Here is an 18,850-nt window from a genome sequence, read left to right as displayed (position 1 = left end):
CAATAGGGTATGTAGCGAGCTTAATATAATGCAAAAACAAATCATATTGTTTCTTTCAAGAGGGTTTCTTTTAAAATGACCAAGACTAAACTACAAATCAAACCTAGCCCCTTGAACTAATTTTAGACAGGACTAAACTGACATTAATGTATCTAAACAACTATATAATGACCTAACAATTTCCCCCCAAATGTGGGTTTATTTTGGAGATAGGGTGGGGGATATACTTTGATTTGTATTTCAAGGCCAATTGAAAAATCATACAATAGCCTATAATGACTAAAATTTCAAGGCTTGTACAGTCCACATGTTTTTCATCGTTACTGCTAAGGCTTGAAACCTGTTTTGTATATTAGAAAAATTTACAACAAACTTTGGAGTCACATATTTCCCATTTATTGTGACATAAATATGCGCTTCTATAAGTCTCAATTTTATTTCCCACGTGTAATTAAATCATGGATGACTATTCCATTATGAACCTATTTGGCATTAAAACTATAGCAACTTTAATCCAGTGCTGCATGATTCTCCTTCCCCAAATCTTGTTGGAAGAAGAAAAGATGTTATTAAATTCTTCCCTTCATACCTGCCCTTTGAAAAACGGTGTAGGAACCACTAAACTTCACTTGCTCAGATCACAGAAATGATTTTGAATGAGTGGGACCAGCCCACCACTTCTGGTAGGATAAACGAGTAAACAATCCATTTGGCTTTTTACATTTCTAGAAGCATTCTTATAAACTGATATATTTTTCAGTTAATGAAGCCTGTTTTAAAGTAACTTCAGTCTTACTACTCCAGCACTGGTAACACATATTTTGTACAATTCATTCTTTCTTGCTGCAAATGGTTGGAGTATATGACCTTTAAAAGATGCAAAGTCCTATAACACTAAAACAAAACAAAACAAAACAAAACCTTTCTGAAACCTTTTGTTTAAGAAAAATCCCAGTGTAAGAATAAGGAACAGTAACAAAAAAACTCCCTATCAATTAAATTTTGTTCTTAATACTTTTACAAAGGTCAAAGTATACAACCATTCATCAACTTAGACAAATCGCTGTTCTTCATAGCTTTACTGCCTTCTTGAAGGTTCAAGAAAAGGTTACTCATCTTCCTGAAATACATCCATTAATAACTTTGATGTACCATGCAAAGACTATGTGCAGGTATGCCATGAGACAACTCTACTGACATTCAAAGTACCTAGCAGTGTCAAAATAAAAAAAAAAAATCACTGTGGCAAGAAAAGCTACAAAAGGGTTACAAAGCATCTATTCTGAACACGTGGGGCAGGCTATAATATAATAATAGGAACTACTAGAATTTGGAACGTTTAATGCCTCTTTAACAATTAAACACTATCAAGCTACAATTGTGATTTAAAACAACACGCTTCCAACATGCTAGCTTTTCATTAAAACAATACTGTTTCTCTGCAATTGCATCTACCCAGTGAAGATTTTCCAAAGATTTACAGCTCTTGGCAGTTTTAATAGAATCCTCAAACAACACACTGTGACGTGTTTATGTTATTTAAAGACTTATATAGCTGTCCGTCTTATTTACCATAATCCTGGGTGGCCCACAAAAGAACAATAAATTCATAAAAACTGTAAAAAAATATTTCCAAGATACTTTGAGGATAAATCAACTGCGATATCAAAATTTGTGAAAATGTCCGTGACACAGTCTGGTAAAATTCTTTTGGATGGTTTTCATTTTTATTACCAAGGATGCATAGAAAATGCTTGGTAAAGTTCATCCAAACACTTGTTTATTCATCCCATGTTGTACCTACATTTCCTCATTCCATAAACTTTTAAGTTGAGGGTTGTCCAATAAGGCAACTGAATAAGTGACAAATAGAAGGAACAGTGTTCTACGTACCTGGCTACAGAGTACATGAAAAGAAAGTCATTGTCTGGTGATCCAGGTGTCTTGCTGTAGTCAGTATATTTTTTCTGGGTAGTATTTTTAATATCTTTCATCACTGACTCCATTTCTTTACTTAAATTGGTTTCTGACTGTTAAAAAAAAAGGAAGGTTTGAATTTATTTAGCTACACTAATGACAATAACAGAAAAAGAACACACAGAATGAGTTCTGCAAATATAAGACACTGAAATATTAAACAGCATCATACAACATCACATTAAATCTTAACAGGAAGATGTTCTGGAGTCCATAGAGAAATTTTAAAACAACACGCTTCCAACATGCTAGCTTTTCATTAAGATTGGACATATTAATATTTTATTATATTATTGTTTTTTAAATCAGTACAAATAATAGAATACAAAACATAAATTTCGCTTTAATAAAAAAGGCTCTATTCTTTTAAAAGCTAAGCAGTGCAAACTAAAAAAAAAAAACCCCGAAGTCAGAACATATTAATAAATATTATAATGTCTACTCAAAAGTAAGTAATGGTAATTTATTTCCAGATAAATTTGGATAAATTGTAGCCTAAACCTTGTAACTGAAACAATGTATTTTTGAATGTCATTATAAAACTTCAAAATGTATACAACTACATATAAAAGTTACGATAAAATGAATAATCCATAATGATAAATATTCTTAACTGGAACATTTTAAATAGCTTTCAGTCAGAAATGCAGTCACTTTATACAATTATAACATTTATTGAAATACTGTTTAGTTCTATGAAAAGGAGCTGGAAAGCATGGATTTAATAACCAATAAATACGTATTTTAAAATGCAACAGCAAACTGCTGAGATAATCATAATTTTATTTTAAAGGTAACATAGTGGAATTTAACTGTTGAAATTTTAATTTTACTGAACTCTTACGTTTAATGGAGAAATGGGAGAGAACGTTCAATTTCTTAAATTTTACAATACGGGTGATGAATTATGAGGAGAGAAAGAGAAAGAAGGTGGAAAGACAAATTAACAAGGATCTTTCTGCCTTACACTGATGCTTACTGGGAAAGTTCCCAGCTGCTCTTGAAGTTCTTCCACCTCCTTGATGAGCTCTTGCATATTTTTGGTACTGTGACACTGAGAAAGGCTTCGCTCTACATTGTTGCCAGGATAACAAGGAAGAACACTATTGGCAAACTGCCTACACAGAGGACAGGTAAATTCTCCTTTGTCCACAGCAAAACCCTGGAGAACCTGATCATTCTAAAAGAAACAACAAAATAAGTGAATGTTGGAAATGGCAAACATTTATTATTCTAACAATTATAAAGAAAGCAGGATCAGAAGTAAAAGAAAAATAGACTGCTAATAAGCCTAAAACTGATAGGCTTATTCTGAAACTTAAAAAAAAAAAAAAAAAAACTTGCCACACACACTGTCCTTTTAATATTCTTTGAATGTCCTCATATCTAAATTTGTTAACAGTCCAGAATACAGACAAACTATATTATCTATACTATTTTAAAAAATATACTTATTCACATCCCATTCTTAGACCTACTTATGTTCTAACACTAAGCACGTTTCTTAAAAAAACTTGCACATTCCTATGATGACTTTGCAGAGGAGGACCAGTGGGAAGTATCTAGCTGTTAGCTGTGTGTGCCTTCAAGTCAGTGTTGACTCCTGGCAACTCCCTGGACTAGTCCCTGCAGTTTTCTTGGCAAGATTTCAGAAGTGGTTTGCTCTTGCCCGCTTCCTAGGGCTGAGAGAGAATGGCTGGCCCACGGTCACCCAACAGGCTTTGTGCCTAAGGTGGGACTAGAACTCAGACTTCTGGTTTCTAGGCTGGTGCCTTAACCACTGCACCAAACTGGCTCTCAAAGCATCAGGTGTTATGTTTATCGATTCCTAATCTCTATCTCTTTTCCTCCTAAGGACATCTTTTACAGTTGTGTGTGTGCGTGCGTGCGTGCATCAGAAATTACCCATAAATAAGTAATGAGAGTTTACATTGGGCAATTGGCAGGCATAGTAAGGATTAAAAACGCTTCTGATTCTTCCCTAGATGCTGCATTAACATTATGAGCCAAATATCAAGGAAGAACCAGGTGAAAGCTTCATAATAAGGATGTCTGAATAAAAGTCTACATTAAGTGTGTTTTTAATTCAGATTTGATTAAAAAAAACTACACTTTTACGTGGAAAAACAAACACACTTTTACTTGCATCTGGGCAATGTTCAACGCTCTATAAAAGTAGTAATAATTGAAGCATCCCTTTCAATTCCTCAGTTTTGAAATCACTTCAGAATAGGCCTTAGAAGCATATAGGTGGAAGGGACCATTGAGGCCGCTGAATCCAATCCCTGCTCAGGGCAGTAATGCAAATTAAAGCATCCCTGAGAGACGGCTATCTAGCAGCTGTCTCTGCATGTATCAACAGGAAAGGATAATTTGGAAGTTGTTCTATCACATACTTGATTCTGGCAGACAACCTATTTTGTGAGCTGATGGGTTTGATAGGTGTGTGTGTTTCAGTGCATTGTAGGAAAGAACCACCAACTGCCATAAGTCTTTTCTTTGTTTTCTTATAAGATACAGTTGCTCTCTGCCCCTCAGGAGTCCACCATCCTGAGTCTAGTTCTGCAGCATATTTTCTTCTTTCCCTGAATGTTCAGAATCTGTTTCATCTGCAAGGACCTCAGCTGCAGCAGTACAGAACATCTTCTACATCCCTTGCTTCTGACTGCAAATATCATTGCTTCCACAGTCACTTTCTGTTGTAGTGTCTCCTTTCTTTGAACTGATGAATCCCATTTATTTTTTAATTTATTGTTAAATTTATATCCCCCCCCATCTCCCCCAGAGGGTGACTTTGGGTGATGAATCCCATGCTTTCTTATCCATTGAAGTGGGGCCATTTAATGCTCCAGTCTTTTGACTTTTTGTTGAAGACTGAGCTTAGTTTAGCTGTAAATATATGCCAGGTTTTTTTCAGCCAGGATGACAACTTTGTCACAAGCACTGCAGCTCACAATTGCAAGTTCCTGTCCATTCATATTCAGTTTTGTTTCTTAGAGCATTGTGAGGGAGCAAAGTTGGGATTGCTGTCTGTGCTTGAGAAAAGTAGTTGCAGCCAGGCAAAAATGCTTCTCACCCCATACCCACATACATACATTCATTCATTCACTCACAACTTTACTCATAAGCATCCAAGCCAGCATTCCAGCTGCCAGTAATAATTGAGCCAGCCCCTGGCTTTTTCAAGGACGCGCCGATGTCCAGAGGCAACCCACCCCACCCAGGCTCTCAGCTTACGAAAACAAACTTTAAGACAGAGTGGGAAGGGATGTAGGAAAAAAGGAGATTAGCAAACAGCATGCAGATGGAGAAGTGGAGGCGACATCTGGAGATTGGCAGCTCTTACAAGCGGGCAAGAGGACTATTAGTCAACTGCCAGGACCACAAGCTAAGGTGAGCAGCATATCTTGGTGGAAGTCCTGCTTGGAGCTTTGCCGGAAGCTCCGTAGCAACCAGAAGAGGAACAATCGCACTGAGGTAGCACCTCAACCCAATTAATGTCAGAATTTTTGGAAGGAGGCCACTTTGTAGACTTTGAGACTTCTGCTTGAACTAAGTGTTAAAGGACTGAGTATTAAAGACATATTTACATGGCAACATCACCTTGCAAGACCTGAAGGGTGGAGAGCAATAGTCTGTTGTTGGGGAAGGTGTGTGGTGTAGTAAAGCATTGTGTACAGATTTATTACACTGTGTTGTGTCCAGTCCTTGGGAAGCAAAGAACACTCACAGGCATCACCAGTAGAAAGGTTTTTATTTCTTCTTGTTCTGTTCTCAGCTTCTCACAGTAGCCTAACACAAATTTTTGACTGAGAAGAAAAGTTTCTTAGACACTCTCTTTATACCCCCACTGTTAAGGCTTCATACAAGGTAGCTACAGCAAATAAAATCTTAGTTCTGCATACCCAAGAAAACACAATAAGGATAAATAGTACTTCTACTGGAGAGAATTAGGAGGCTGAAGGTACAAAGAAGGACTGTGTCTAACAGCACTGAGGAATCCTACTCTCTCTATATATTAAAATCAAAACTGAAATACTCAGCTTCTTCCTCCTGCCTTTTTGAATCAATGGCTGTTCATTTCCTGGCTTTGAAGGTTCTATCATCTGCCCCTTGTTTAGAAACAGATTTCTGTCATGAGAATCAAAGATTCCTACTTCACCAGCTACAACCCTTACACATTTCCACCAAACTCCCCTAGAAACCCTTGTTAGCTCTCCTTATTCCTTGATCCAGAAAAGTCAGGGAGGGACTTATCCCCCTTCTAACTCTCTTAATATGTTAAAAGAGGTAAAAAGCAATGATGTTCTAGCGAGAGAATGAAGCAATGAAAACAGCCTTGGAAGCAAAAACACATTGATGATATTTCAGAAATTGCCTACTGTTCAGTGTAGTCCCATCTGTTTATACAACTCAACCCTTCTGATGTCAACATATACTCACTGATGAAAAGAGCTATGCATTTTTAATAAGCAGTAGACCTATGTGCATAGAGTTTCTAATAAACCATTCTTAATTTTAAAGAACATTGAGACAATTTAGCCCCTCCTCTGATTCTTCTACTCGCCCAGAACATACCATCAGGACTAAATAACCTTCAGTAAATTAAGTTTTATGACCTATGTTTGTTTGTAGCCTATTTATTTCTATACAGAAAAGTTATACAAGTTACATTTGTATCTGAATAAATTATACTGTATAACATTCTTCTTAATTTTAATGATCAGCCACAATTGGCATGAATAAGAATATTCTCTATCCCACAGAACTTCATACACAAATTGTGTTTGGCACAGATAGCTTTAGAAAGGAATTTAAAAACTGCTCTCACAACAGCTAATAGCATACTAGTTAGAATGTAAATTACGGGGGAGGATATTTTTTACTTTCATATTATAAACATTAATACTGACTCTTCTAGGAAATCTATACTGTCTATTAAATGGATAAATAAAGTACTGTAGCATATTTATAAATATGGATTTCCTTTCTTATACATTAAAAGTTCCTACAATTTCATTGAGGTTCCACTAATATCAACTAGAAACCTATAATAATTTAATGAATAAAAGATAATAACTGAAACTTTTCATTGAATCTTACCCGTAGAGATTCCATGTAGGATTTATGACAATCTATGTGTAATGTATGGCCACATGTTTGTACATAGACGCCTCCTTCCCAGCCAATAGATACTGATTGCAGACAAGAACTCTAAAAAGTAAAGCATAACATTTAAGATAATGCACATGGATTCATTGTTAGTTTAAAATACAGTATACTAGATTCATTAAAATATTCACATTTTTGCTTATTGAGCAAGGGTAGTATAAGTTATCACTGTTAAATCTAAAAAGGACTCTTACAGTTATTACAGAAATTTGCCTAGAAAACATTATACTATACATACAGTATTTACTGCAACCAGTATTAGTCAAATAGAATTTTCAACATATTGTAAAGCTTTAATTTAACATTTTAGAAACCATTTTATAACTAATTAAAATTATCTCTTGAACACTTCCATAATAATTTTAATTATATGTGCTATTTTAATTATACGTATCATTAAGGAGATTAGCAACAGGTTTTATTTTTACTGTTTAGAGCATTTGAGTAAACAATTCAAGGGATTAATAGAGGCATCCATTTTCCTTCCAACAGAAATGTATTTATTTTTTCTTGCTGTGATTATTTTAGTAACTAATTTTCTAGAAAGCACAACCATTTGAGTCCATAACACATCAGTATTGTTAATGTATAGATTAGTTTCAAATTTCTGAAGAGATCCCACAAGAGACTCTATTTCAGAAGGAATTAATGTAGTTTGATAAGTGTTGACTCTTAGCAATCACATACATAGAGTTTTATGTCCTGAATCTAGCCTTTTAAGTGTCTCAATGGTGCATTCACTGCTGTTGTAATTGAATCCATCCACCCTGCCGATGATGATCTTTCCTTTCCTTCCATTTTTCATAACATTATGGACTTTTCAAAGAAGCTGGGTCCTTGCGTAATATGTCCAAAATGTGACAGTTTAACCACAGTTATCTTCTTCCAAACCAGCTTCTCTCAATATATATTTAGCATATACTGTAGGCTGAATAAATGAGGGATTATCCAGCCTTGTCTCACTCCTCTGCTGACCTGGAGCTGGTCTGCTTCACTATGTTCTGCCCAAATTGTGACTTCCTGTCCTATATATAGGTTTTGTATGAAACCTATTTCATTTGTGTCTTGAATAAAAACTCTAGATTGCTTTGTTCTATGATCCGTTTGTTTATATTCCTGGCTATCTATGGTATTCAAACAGCATTCTCCAACACCAAAGTTCAAGTGTGTCAACACTTTCTGCATGCATAGCGGCATCACAAGGAAAGCCATAACCTACATTATTCTAATCTTTTTAGATATAGACATCTGAATATCTTTTCCAAATCCTTTACTCTTGCTCTATCAAGTACAAGTCTGTGGTATATTTCTTGACAGCTAGTTCCTTTACTGTTGATAGCAGAGCCTAAAAAGCTGAAGCTATCCACCATTTCAATGTCAATTCTAACATCATTGTCAATTCTAAGGCGGGTTGTTGTACTGCTGTCATTAGTTTGGTCTTCTTTATATTTAAATGTAGTCCCATTTTTTCCACTGTGTTCCTTGACTTTCATTACTAGAGCTTCCAGATAATTTGCATTTTCAGCTATCAAAGTAGTGTCATTGGCATAGTGCAGATTATTTATGTTTGTTTCTCTAAATTTAAAACCACAGTTATCTTCTTCCAAACCAGCTTCTCTCAATATATATTTAGCATATACTGTAGGCTGAATAAATGAGGGATTATCCAGCCTTGTCTCACTCCTCTGCTGACCTGGAGCTGGTCTGCTTCACTATGTTCTGCCCAAATTGTGACTTCCTGTCCTACATATAGGTTTTGTATGAAGACAATGAGATGTTCTGGGATTCCCATATTTTCTAAGCATATTCTAGTTGGACATGGTTGACATAGCTGAAGGCCTTTCTATAATCAATGAACTGACGTTTTAAAAATATTTTTTGGCTTTCTCAATTATCCAGAGCATATCAGCAATAACGTCTCTTGTTCCTTGGCCTTTTCTGAAACCAGCTTGAACAACAGCCACCTCCCTTTCCATGTAGGACTCTAGTCTGTATTGGATTATTTTAAGCATTATTTTCTTAACATGTGAAATATGTTAAGTCTTTCTTTGTAGACTGACCTATTCCAATCTGTTGGACATTATGTCATTTTCCAGATTTGCTGATATAGTTTGGTTAGAACCTTTAACAATTCTTATTTGGCTGCTTCCTGTGTTTCTGCAGACATTCTGTCGATTCCTGTAGCATTTCTGTAATGACCAAACTGCTAATCTAATTTCACCTTCTAGTACTAGAAGTTCTTGTAATTGGGGAATATTTTCTAAAGTATTTTGGATGCTGACATCTTTATTATGCAGAATTTCAGTATATTCTTTCCATTTCTGTGTGATCTTCATTAAGTCAGGTACTAACTATCCACTGGTGTCCTTTAGCATACCAATTCAAACTTGGAATCCCTTCTAAATTTGGAGATATTTTGGACAATTTTGCTCGTTTTTCTGTACCTGTTTCCATCTTCAATATCTTCACAGATATTCTTGTAATACTATTCTTTCTAATGGCTCTCTAAAAATTTTTGTTAAGTTCCTTCCTGAGATCTTTGTGTTTCTTGGCTTTGGTTTCTCTTCTTTTCTTGGCAATTTCTGTTCTGACATCCAGTTTGTTTGTTTTTTTCCCTCTTTCTTGGTCTTTGGCAGTCTCTTTTCACAATCATCCATAATAACTTCTTTGATTTCATTCCACAATTTCTCTGATTTCCTATCAATAACATTCAGGACTTCATAGCAATTGCTGAGTCACTCCTTGAAAATGGTAGAGATATCCTCAAGATCATATTGTGGAAACTGATTGGCTTTGTTTTTATACTTTTACTTGACTTGGAACTTGCACATGAGCAGTTTGTCACCTATTCCACAATCAGCCCCTGGGCATATTTTTGCTGTTATACTATAACTGATCTCTTCTACCTCCTTGTACCAATAGCAAGATCAGTTTGATTTTTTTCCTGCAGTTCTATTTCATATTCTAGTTCTTCACTTTACATTAAAATGTTTGTTGTTCAGACACTATTAATCTCTAAAGCCTTGGAGTAAAAAAGCAAGAGTCATTTTGTTTTTTCCTCTCCTTTTTTCTAGCCCCTGTTGATGAAGGCAATTTCCCTTTCAAATGAACTAATAATACTAGAGATCCACATACTTTTGCCACACACAAATATGTAGCTTTGGATAATTTTCTTCAATAAATAAATGAACAAGTACAATTGGTATGCTAAAGGACACCAGTGGATAGTTAGTTGGTTTAATTGGGTTCTCTTTATCTAGTTTTAGGACTTGTGTGGAGAACAGGTCACATTTTAGGTCACATTTATGCAGAAATATTGAAAATTCAAAAGAGTCCACAAACTTTTAAGCAATACTGTATGCTAACTAAATTGTTATATTCTTTACTGAGCTAGACAGAATACCATATTTAAAGAATTTGGAAGGAAGAAAACAATGGTAAATGTGTAAAGGAACATAGGCAGCATTCTATCCTTACGTGATTGAAGGCATGATTATTAAAGAATGTACAGTGTTTGAAATGAATAAAGGCTACTGCAGGCAGGTCTTTCAAGCAAACAAAATTAAGTTAGAATAACACAGCAGCAGATAGTATAAATAGCCATTTTTTATCATGTTACTCTGAACAAGCAATTCTAAAAAAAAATTCATTGCTAGTATTCTTATTTTACAAAGTTGTAATATCCATAAGGAGCAAAAATTACCTGTAAAATCACCACCAACCACAGATAAATTCAGTGGGGTGATCTGAGAAGCATTTCAGGGCTTTTGAAAAAGAATAAAAGGAACCACTGCAATAGGATTAATCCAGCTACCCCCTTGTCTCCCAAATCGCACTCTGTATATTTTGAAAGAATGAGACAAATAATGGGTTCACCAAAGTTCTGATTATAGCTATACTGAGGGGAAAATTGTGCAGTAACTTCTCATCTGGATGTCCGCTTCCTAGGATGAATTCCACATAGAAGCCTTACCTAGCCAGACTTTTTCCAGATGAATTGGAATTGCAATTTGCACAACGCCCAGCTCTCATGGCTAAAGGAGGATGACAGGTAAGGAAAGGCTGCTATACAATAAGCAACACAGGTCCTCATAGTAGTTAATTCTGAACCAGAGCCATTATCCAAACTCTTACTGGCTGTGAAACCCTCATACTAACATTATAATTTCAAATATTTCATGCCTGCCATCTTCATTCACCAAAGTCACATTTACAAAACTTTGTAACATCAAAACTAGTTCTAAATACAATTCAGTACAATTAAATACAGGTAATCCTCGACTTACAACCACAATTGGGACCAGAACTTCCGTTGCTAAGTGATGTGGTCATTAAGTGAGTCACACCCAATTTTACAACCTTTTTTGCCACGGTCGTTAAGCAAATCACCACAGTCATTAAGTGAATCCAGCTTCCCCATTGACTTTGCTTGTTGGAAGCCCACTGGGAAGGTCGCAAATGGTGATCACATGACCCCGGGATGCTGCATCTGTTGTAAATAAATGCTGGTTGCCAAGCGCCCGAATTCTGATCACGTGACTGTGGGGATACTGCAACGATCGTTAAGTGTAAAGACCAGTCATAAGTCACTTTAGCACTGTCATAAGTTCGAATGGTCATTAAACAAGTGGTCATAAGTCGAGGACTACCTGTAAATGGAATATTCTCCCACCACACTCCCACTAAATTTACATACATCTTTAAAGAACTGTTGTAAAGTTGCAAGGCGTGTTTCGTATATTGCTGCACAAGTATCACTAGGATATATTTGCTCCTTTTCAGAAGTTGGTAGCTTCTTAGGCTCAGTAGTATTACGGCACTGCCCCAAAACTAGGGAGGGAGGGAGGGAGAGAGAGAAGATATTTACAGCATATCAGAAAACAGAGTTAAAGTGCATCACATCCATGCAGGTTAAATGGCTTAAAACAGTCATGGAACTGGCTAAAGGGATTGCACTGGATGAGCAAAACATATCTCTACTACATTACCAAGCAAATGTTATTATCAAGCTAATGTTACATTTTAAGAAACATTTTTATATTAATCTCAAATGATTCCCTCCTTCTATATTATCTCACTGTAGTTTGAAAATAGGGCAAATACTATATGCCTCTCTTCATCCCCAATGGAAAACTTAATATGTGTATAATATGGGAATATAGAGTTGTACTCCTTAGAATAGACACTCTGGCATGTTTTATTTAACCTAATGTTTCTATTCTCTACAGAAGTGAGAAGTTGGATAATTTATCTATGCATACAGCCTCTCATTCTCCTACTAGCTCCTTTGCATGACAGCAGCAAATGTTCTCAGATATATAAATACATTCTTCATCTCAATAATCTATTGGTGCCATAATAGTTTGATTTTGAAGCCATACCTGAAGAAGCTTGTAAGAGAACAACTAATCCTGTTGGTCGCTCTTCAGTAGAAGGGCCACTTTGGCCACAAATAACACAATCATATATAGCTTCAGAAACATGCTCTTCTGCTGTTGCAATCTCCATAGCAGTATCAGCATCTGGTGACTCTAAGGAATGGAGAAACAAGACAATAAGTAACCAACAATCTCATAAGGTAATAGTAGGGAAAAACTAGTTGTAATTTGAACCATTATAAAATGAAGTTTATTACTTTTCCCCTGAAGGATGCTTTTTTGTGGTCAGACTTTACCAACGCAATACATAATCCCCATGCTTAAAAAAAAAGTTTGGTGTAACAATGGAAGGCAGTACAAGCATCTTCTGTTATAAGAAGAGACTGAGAGCCTGGTATGTATTTTAGTTCTGCAGTGTTGCAAAATCTATTTAGAACTAACACATTAGACTTACTAACTTTATGCATAACTGTAGCATACAGCATCCATTCATGAGTGGTCAATCATGCATAGCTGAGCTGCTCAGCCAGGACACTGTGAGATCCTAGCATGTGAACTGCTACAAAGAAAAGTGAATGCTAATGTCATAGCCGTAAAATAAGATTCAAATGTGGCATGGACTTTGTTTCATCTTGTTTGCTTATTTATTGGATAACAGTTGCACTGTTTGATACAACCTGGATAGTGTGACCTTGGAGGAGGCCCTCAAGAGCTCCAATAATAACTCTAGTTCATTGATAGTGGCTTCAGGATCTGCTGCCCTTAGGACTTGCTCTCAAGTGGCGATTAGCAAATGGAATGAGTAACTGCAGTAAGCCTGGCAGTGTTTGCAAGACCCCCCTATGTGACCTTCCCAAAGGCGCAAAAGACAAAGGCTTCATCCATCTGAACAGTAGAGCCTGTTATCCCAGTGGTGGAACAGAGCCTTCAAGTCTAGAAGGCTAAGGCCAGCAGAAAAAAGAGAAATGACTGTAAAGAACTGCATCCAACAAGAGCCATCATGCATCAGTATGGATAAAGAATGAAACAAAATATAATGAAGAATTCCAGACAAATTGAATATAGGTGAAGTTGAAGAATCAATAGGTGTGCTGTTGCTAAGACAAGACAAGACAAAGACAAGAGACAAGACAAACTGATATTAGTGAGAACCCTGCCTATCTTGTGGGACATGCCGGGAGGATGGCATTTCCATCTAAAGTTCTAGAAAAATTTAACAGGGGTTTGGGCACGCACAAAACTTGTTATGTGTGAATCACACAGAGAACATGCTTAACACCATCCCAAGCGTTATTATGCACCACTTTAATATTAGGATTACACAAACCATAAAGTTAATTTTTGTTGCTCCATCTATGAAAAGTCTCTGAATTTTAATACAAACATCCTCAAAAATATCTCTAATGAGAAACTGCAAACATTACTTTAAATTGACTAAATTGAGCAATTAACAAAAGGTAGCATATTCCACAAAATGTTCCCATTGTTATAATAAAGTAGGGCAGCACACTTCAATGCAATTGTTTTAAGTGTCAAGGTAAATAGCACAATTTATCAGTCATATATTATACATTTAAAATTTTAAGCCATAATACTACTGTACCCAAATTAATACCTTAAATGTTCAGCTAAATTTAAGATTACATGTAAGTTTAATTAAACATCTAAAGAAACTTAAAAACAAAACTCACAGCACTAATCTTAATAGAAATTAATGATTTCCACTAACTGATTTATTTTGAGAGATGCCCACTTTCAGTTATTCAGAGATACTCTTACTTAGCAACATAGGACATGATAGACAATATACCACCACTGGGTCTACCTGACATTCTAATACATTAAAAAAAAATGTACATAACAGTTACTAGCCACTGCAGTTTTTCAGGGGAGAACTTTGGGCAATTTCTACCATATATATATATTTTAAAAAAGAATAAGCAGCCCTGGATTATTGGAACAAACCAGACCAACATTTCGGATCCTCCAGAATTTGATACTAAATGTTTTCTGTTTTCACAACTCCTAAACTGAAGCAGTGGAAACAGTTAATATTCCAAAAGGTTAAACAGAGTTTACAACACGTAACTGGAAGCAGTGCTGCTCTGGTAGAACTGCTGCATCAAGATGATTCCCAGAATCAGAACGATAATATTGGTTGGCCTAATGTAGCATGTGTATTCTCAGAAGACCAGTACAAGCTATTTATTTTCTAATAAATTCCAGTACCTGAAAACCTGTGTCATGCCACATTAAACAGACTATAGATTTATCTCCCTCACACCTCCAACTCTTCAAAAAGCGCTACTTCAAAAACTGAGTGTGCTAAATCATGTGGTAATTCCAATTCTTAATAAGAATTGGAAAAACAATTATTCTACCTATAGTTCAAATGGATATTTTTCATGAATTCTCTGAGAACTAAACTGCCACACATTAATTTCACAGGGTTTTTTAAAATATGCCACAAGTGATCAAATTCTAGTATACAGTAATTCCATTTGCAAGAAATCAGACACATTTGAAGGTCATACAACTTTATGCAAAATGGATAGATGATGCGGTTCTACCCTGACAATAGCAATTCCATAATGTACCTCTACAGATATCATTCATAGAAGCAAAGCAAAAACCGGCCAGCTGTGAATTATTAATACATGTATAAGTTGCTTTGACTCATAGCAACTTAAGATAATTATGATTCATCGGTTTCCTGTTTAGACCTAAACCAGCCTGGATAAAGGAAAAAGCGTAGGAAATTGCTGTATGCTGAGTAAGGCTCCTGATCCAGTTTTGTCAGCTTTGACCAGAAGTAGTTTTTTGAGGTTATAGGCAAGATAACTCTTGACCAGACTCTGCTTATTTAAGAAGCCACATGTTGAGCTTCCTTGTTTATCTATAACATCATCTTCTACTTCATAAAAGTGGGAAATGAAGTTATTTGGGCAATTGCCAGTCTATAGCTAATATTTTGTTTGTGGTGTTGCTAAAGTTTAAAAGAAATTAGAAGAAACTGTATTCTAATTAATGTAGCCCTATTAATTCTTTTTAAATTCTTTTTATTATTTTGCTTTCTTAGTACACCCTCTGCCATAGAAACTCACTAGGTGATTTTGGACCATCACACTCTCAGCCTAACCTATCTCATAGGGTTGTTGTGGTGGGAAAAAACAGAAGGATGGCGCACTGTGTACACCACCTTGAGTTCTTATATTAAAGATAAGATGCGCTGATGCGTCGTGGCAAGCCTGCTGAGTCCCGGAGCGGCGCAGAGAGTTCTGCCGGGCCCCAGTGTGGGCGGCAACCGACAGCGAGCCTTAAGACAACCTGGCCCCTGTGGGGCACGGGGAGCCCAGATGAACCACAGCGTGGCATGGCGTGGCAGGCTCCAGTGACCAGCAATGCAACGTGATGAACTCTGGCAGGACTCGGCACAGCATTTCCAACCCCAGGCCCAGTGGGCCCAACGGCCCAATGGACTCCAGGCCTAGCAGGCTCAGCAGGCCCCAGCGAGCCCAGTATAGTGTGGCGAACCCCAGCAGGCCCCGATGCAGGGCGGCTGTCCAACTGTGGAGGAAGATCCCTCGGCTTTGGAGGGACAGCTGGGCAGCGGGGGGGGGGCGCCGGACAGCATGTCAATTGACTCTTGTTTTCAAGAGGGGCGAACTGGGGCTTCAGGACCTAGCCATCCCTATTTAATCCCGCCCAGTGCCAGTGGAGAGTCGTAGGGTCCCTCCAGTGTGTATCTGGGACTCCCTCCTGGTAGTGAGAGTCTGGGGGGGAGTCTAGGAGCGTATGAGGATGTGAGAGCCAGGAGGTGTGAGTGAGTGTATAGGATGCCCGTCCTGCCGACTAGTGAGAGAGGTCGTGCAGGGGGGCAGAGTGTGATCATGGTGTGAGGTTGGTGGGGGTGGGTCCCAGCCGGCGCCAAGAGCGTGAGCAAGTTTAATAAATAAATAAATAAATAAGGTGCAAATTTAATAAATAAATACATAAATACAGTTGGTCCCCAGTTAATGACCACTCATTCAACGACCATTTGAAGTTACGACGGCACTGAACGAGTGGTGATTATGACCAGTGCTTGAAGTTCTGGCCGTCCTGGCACCCCTGTGATCATGTGATCACAATCTGGGTGCTTGGCAACTGGTTCACACTTACAATGCTTGCAGTGCCCCACGGTCACGTGATTGCGATTTGCGACCTTCCTTGCTGCTTCCCACAAGCAAAGTCAATAGGGAAGCCAGAAGGGAAGGTTGCAAGTTGCTCGGGTAAGTCTCTCCCACTTATACACCCTCTCTGAGTCTCAATGTGCTCACACTGTGCCTCCCTGGCCACTTGTGCATTCTTGTGCACCCTTTCCCAACTGGAGCAGCCACCCCAAGCCCCACCGCGCTCATGTTGCATCTCCCCCACCACTTATGTACCTTCATGCACCCTCCCCCACCTGGTAGCAGCCATCCCAAGCCCTGCTGCACTTGCGCTGCGCCTCCCCAGCCACCTGCACACCCCCTTGCTCCCTCTCCCACCCAGCAGCAGGCACTTACCTGCCTGCTTGCAAACTGCCTGGGACTTATAACTTCCTACCAGCTTCCTCACTGACTCTGGTTGATGGAAGCCAGCAGGAAGTTGCAAGGAGATGCTCACTTAACAATCCATGATCCTCACTTAACGATGGCAAAGGGGACTTCAGGGATTGCCGTTGCTGAGTGATGCAGTCACATGATGTTGTGCTTTACGACTGCATCCCTTAGCAACAGAAATTCCAGTCCCAATTGCCATCGTAACTCAAGGACTACCTGTCAATAAATAAATAACATTTTAAAGCTAACAACTACAGTTACTGTGCCTGGGCGTGCACAGTAGCAGTGTAAAGCTCAGGAAAACACAAGTTTTAGTAAAGGAAGCATTAAGGAGATGTCAGCTGGGCGGTGCCTCATGATCACACATCCTGCCACCTACTTAATTCAAAAATGTGTTTTCCTCAATCCATACACTACCATGCAAATCTCAGGAAAGGTGTGGTGTCTTTAAGGAACAGCTGACTAGTACAGTGAGGGTGCCCACACTAAATCTGAAGTACACATATCTGCTTCAGATGCAACTATTGCAACAGACAGACCTATTCCTTGTTTCCATATACATTTCACATGAAAACAAAGCTTCTGGGAAAGCTTACATCTAGAGTAGAGATTCATCATCACCACTTGTTAAGAATCTCATTTTGAATCTAAACAATTATTTCCATAGTTACTGCTACTTGTATGTTCTAAAACAGAATTTAAAGGAAAGATACTGTTTTGTTCCTTTTGGTCTAAAAGATTCTCTATTCTTCCTCATTTGTCTTTTAACTTCATTTCCAAATATCAAGTGCAATGAACCATGCATAATGCAAACAGACTACAATCTTACCAACATCCATAGCAGTCTCCATAAAACTTTTCTGCCTTGATGCAAATTCAGCCAACAACTTCTGCTGCCGTTCCCTGGCCTTCTGTCGTCTAGTGAAAAAAAGAAGGGGGATAATTATAAAGTAACTGTTGGCATTTATTTGTAAGTTCTATTTATAGATTGCTAGAGGGGAAGAAATTCTCTTTTTTTTTTTCAAATCTGAAAGATCATTTTTGCCCCAAAGTCACTTCAACCCCTCAACTCTCCTTTTTTATTGCCTTCCCTTCTAGTCTGATTCCAAAGCAGTCTAGGACAGAAGCAGAAAATGGGAGATTCTTTATCATTATATGAAAAGTTTACTGGTTACAGTTAAGAAATAACTCTTATTACCTGTGCATTACCTCTGAGAAATCCTGGAAAATGACAAATATTCCTATCTTCAAATAATACACTCACTCAAGGACTAACAGATCAGACAGATATCAATACATGTCATTTTGATTAGCAAGCTATTTACATATGTTCTGAATGACATGCAATTAAGTGAATACTCTCTGCACTCAAGGGTACCAATCAACGGCATCAAACTGGAGTGATTTGTGTTACAAATTAACACAACACCCTTTGGTGCGGTAGCTAATACCTTAGAATCATGTATGGTTTTGAAAGGGCCTATGTGTATCTAATCCAACATCTTGCTCAGTGCAAGAATCCCTAAATTATTCTGGAAAGGAAACTATTTGGCCTCCATTTGAAAAGTTCCAGGATATATGTCTGTGTGTGTTCACCACTCTATGCAAGCAGTTCCATTGACAACTATTATCATTAGGAATCCTTCCTAATACTCAGCCTGTATCTCCTTTCTTTTCTTTTCACTTCAACCTATTGATCCTTTTCCTGCTCTCAGTTCCAACAAGAATAAATCCACTCCC

General features: G+C 37.6%; 1 protein-coding gene across 4 annotated transcripts in view; it reads right to left on the bottom strand.

Annotated features, from left to right (window-relative positions):
* Positions 1-18,850, bottom strand: part of UBR3 (ubiquitin protein ligase E3 component n-recognin 3) — a 114,201-nt gene that overhangs the window by 33,577 nt on the left and 61,774 nt on the right. For 2 of the 4 annotated variants that reach the window (XM_088146714.1, XM_088146716.1), the window contains 6 exons: positions 17,940-18,028; positions 12,531-12,680; positions 11,846-11,979; positions 7,081-7,191; positions 2,945-3,157; positions 1,894-2,030 (listed from right to left, as the gene is read on the bottom strand). In XM_088146714.1, coding sequence (XP_088002840.1) covers positions 1,894-2,030; positions 2,945-3,157; positions 7,081-7,191; positions 11,846-11,979; positions 12,531-12,680; positions 17,940-18,028 — 834 coding nt within the window. The remainder of the gene's footprint in view (positions 1-1,893; positions 2,031-2,944; positions 3,158-7,080; positions 7,192-11,845; positions 11,980-12,530; positions 12,681-17,939; positions 18,029-18,850) is intronic. The other 2 variants (XM_088146715.1, XM_088146717.1) reach the window with 1 other exon arrangement.

This window comes from Python bivittatus, unplaced genomic scaffold, assembly GCF_059951505.1.
Source record: "Python bivittatus isolate LINGU-HERP-01145 unplaced genomic scaffold, Pbiv_v1 ctg000480_np1212, whole genome shotgun sequence".
Lineage (NCBI taxonomy): Eukaryota > Metazoa > Chordata > Lepidosauria > Squamata > Pythonidae > Python > Python bivittatus.
This window is presented reverse-complemented; position numbering and strand designations above follow the sequence as displayed.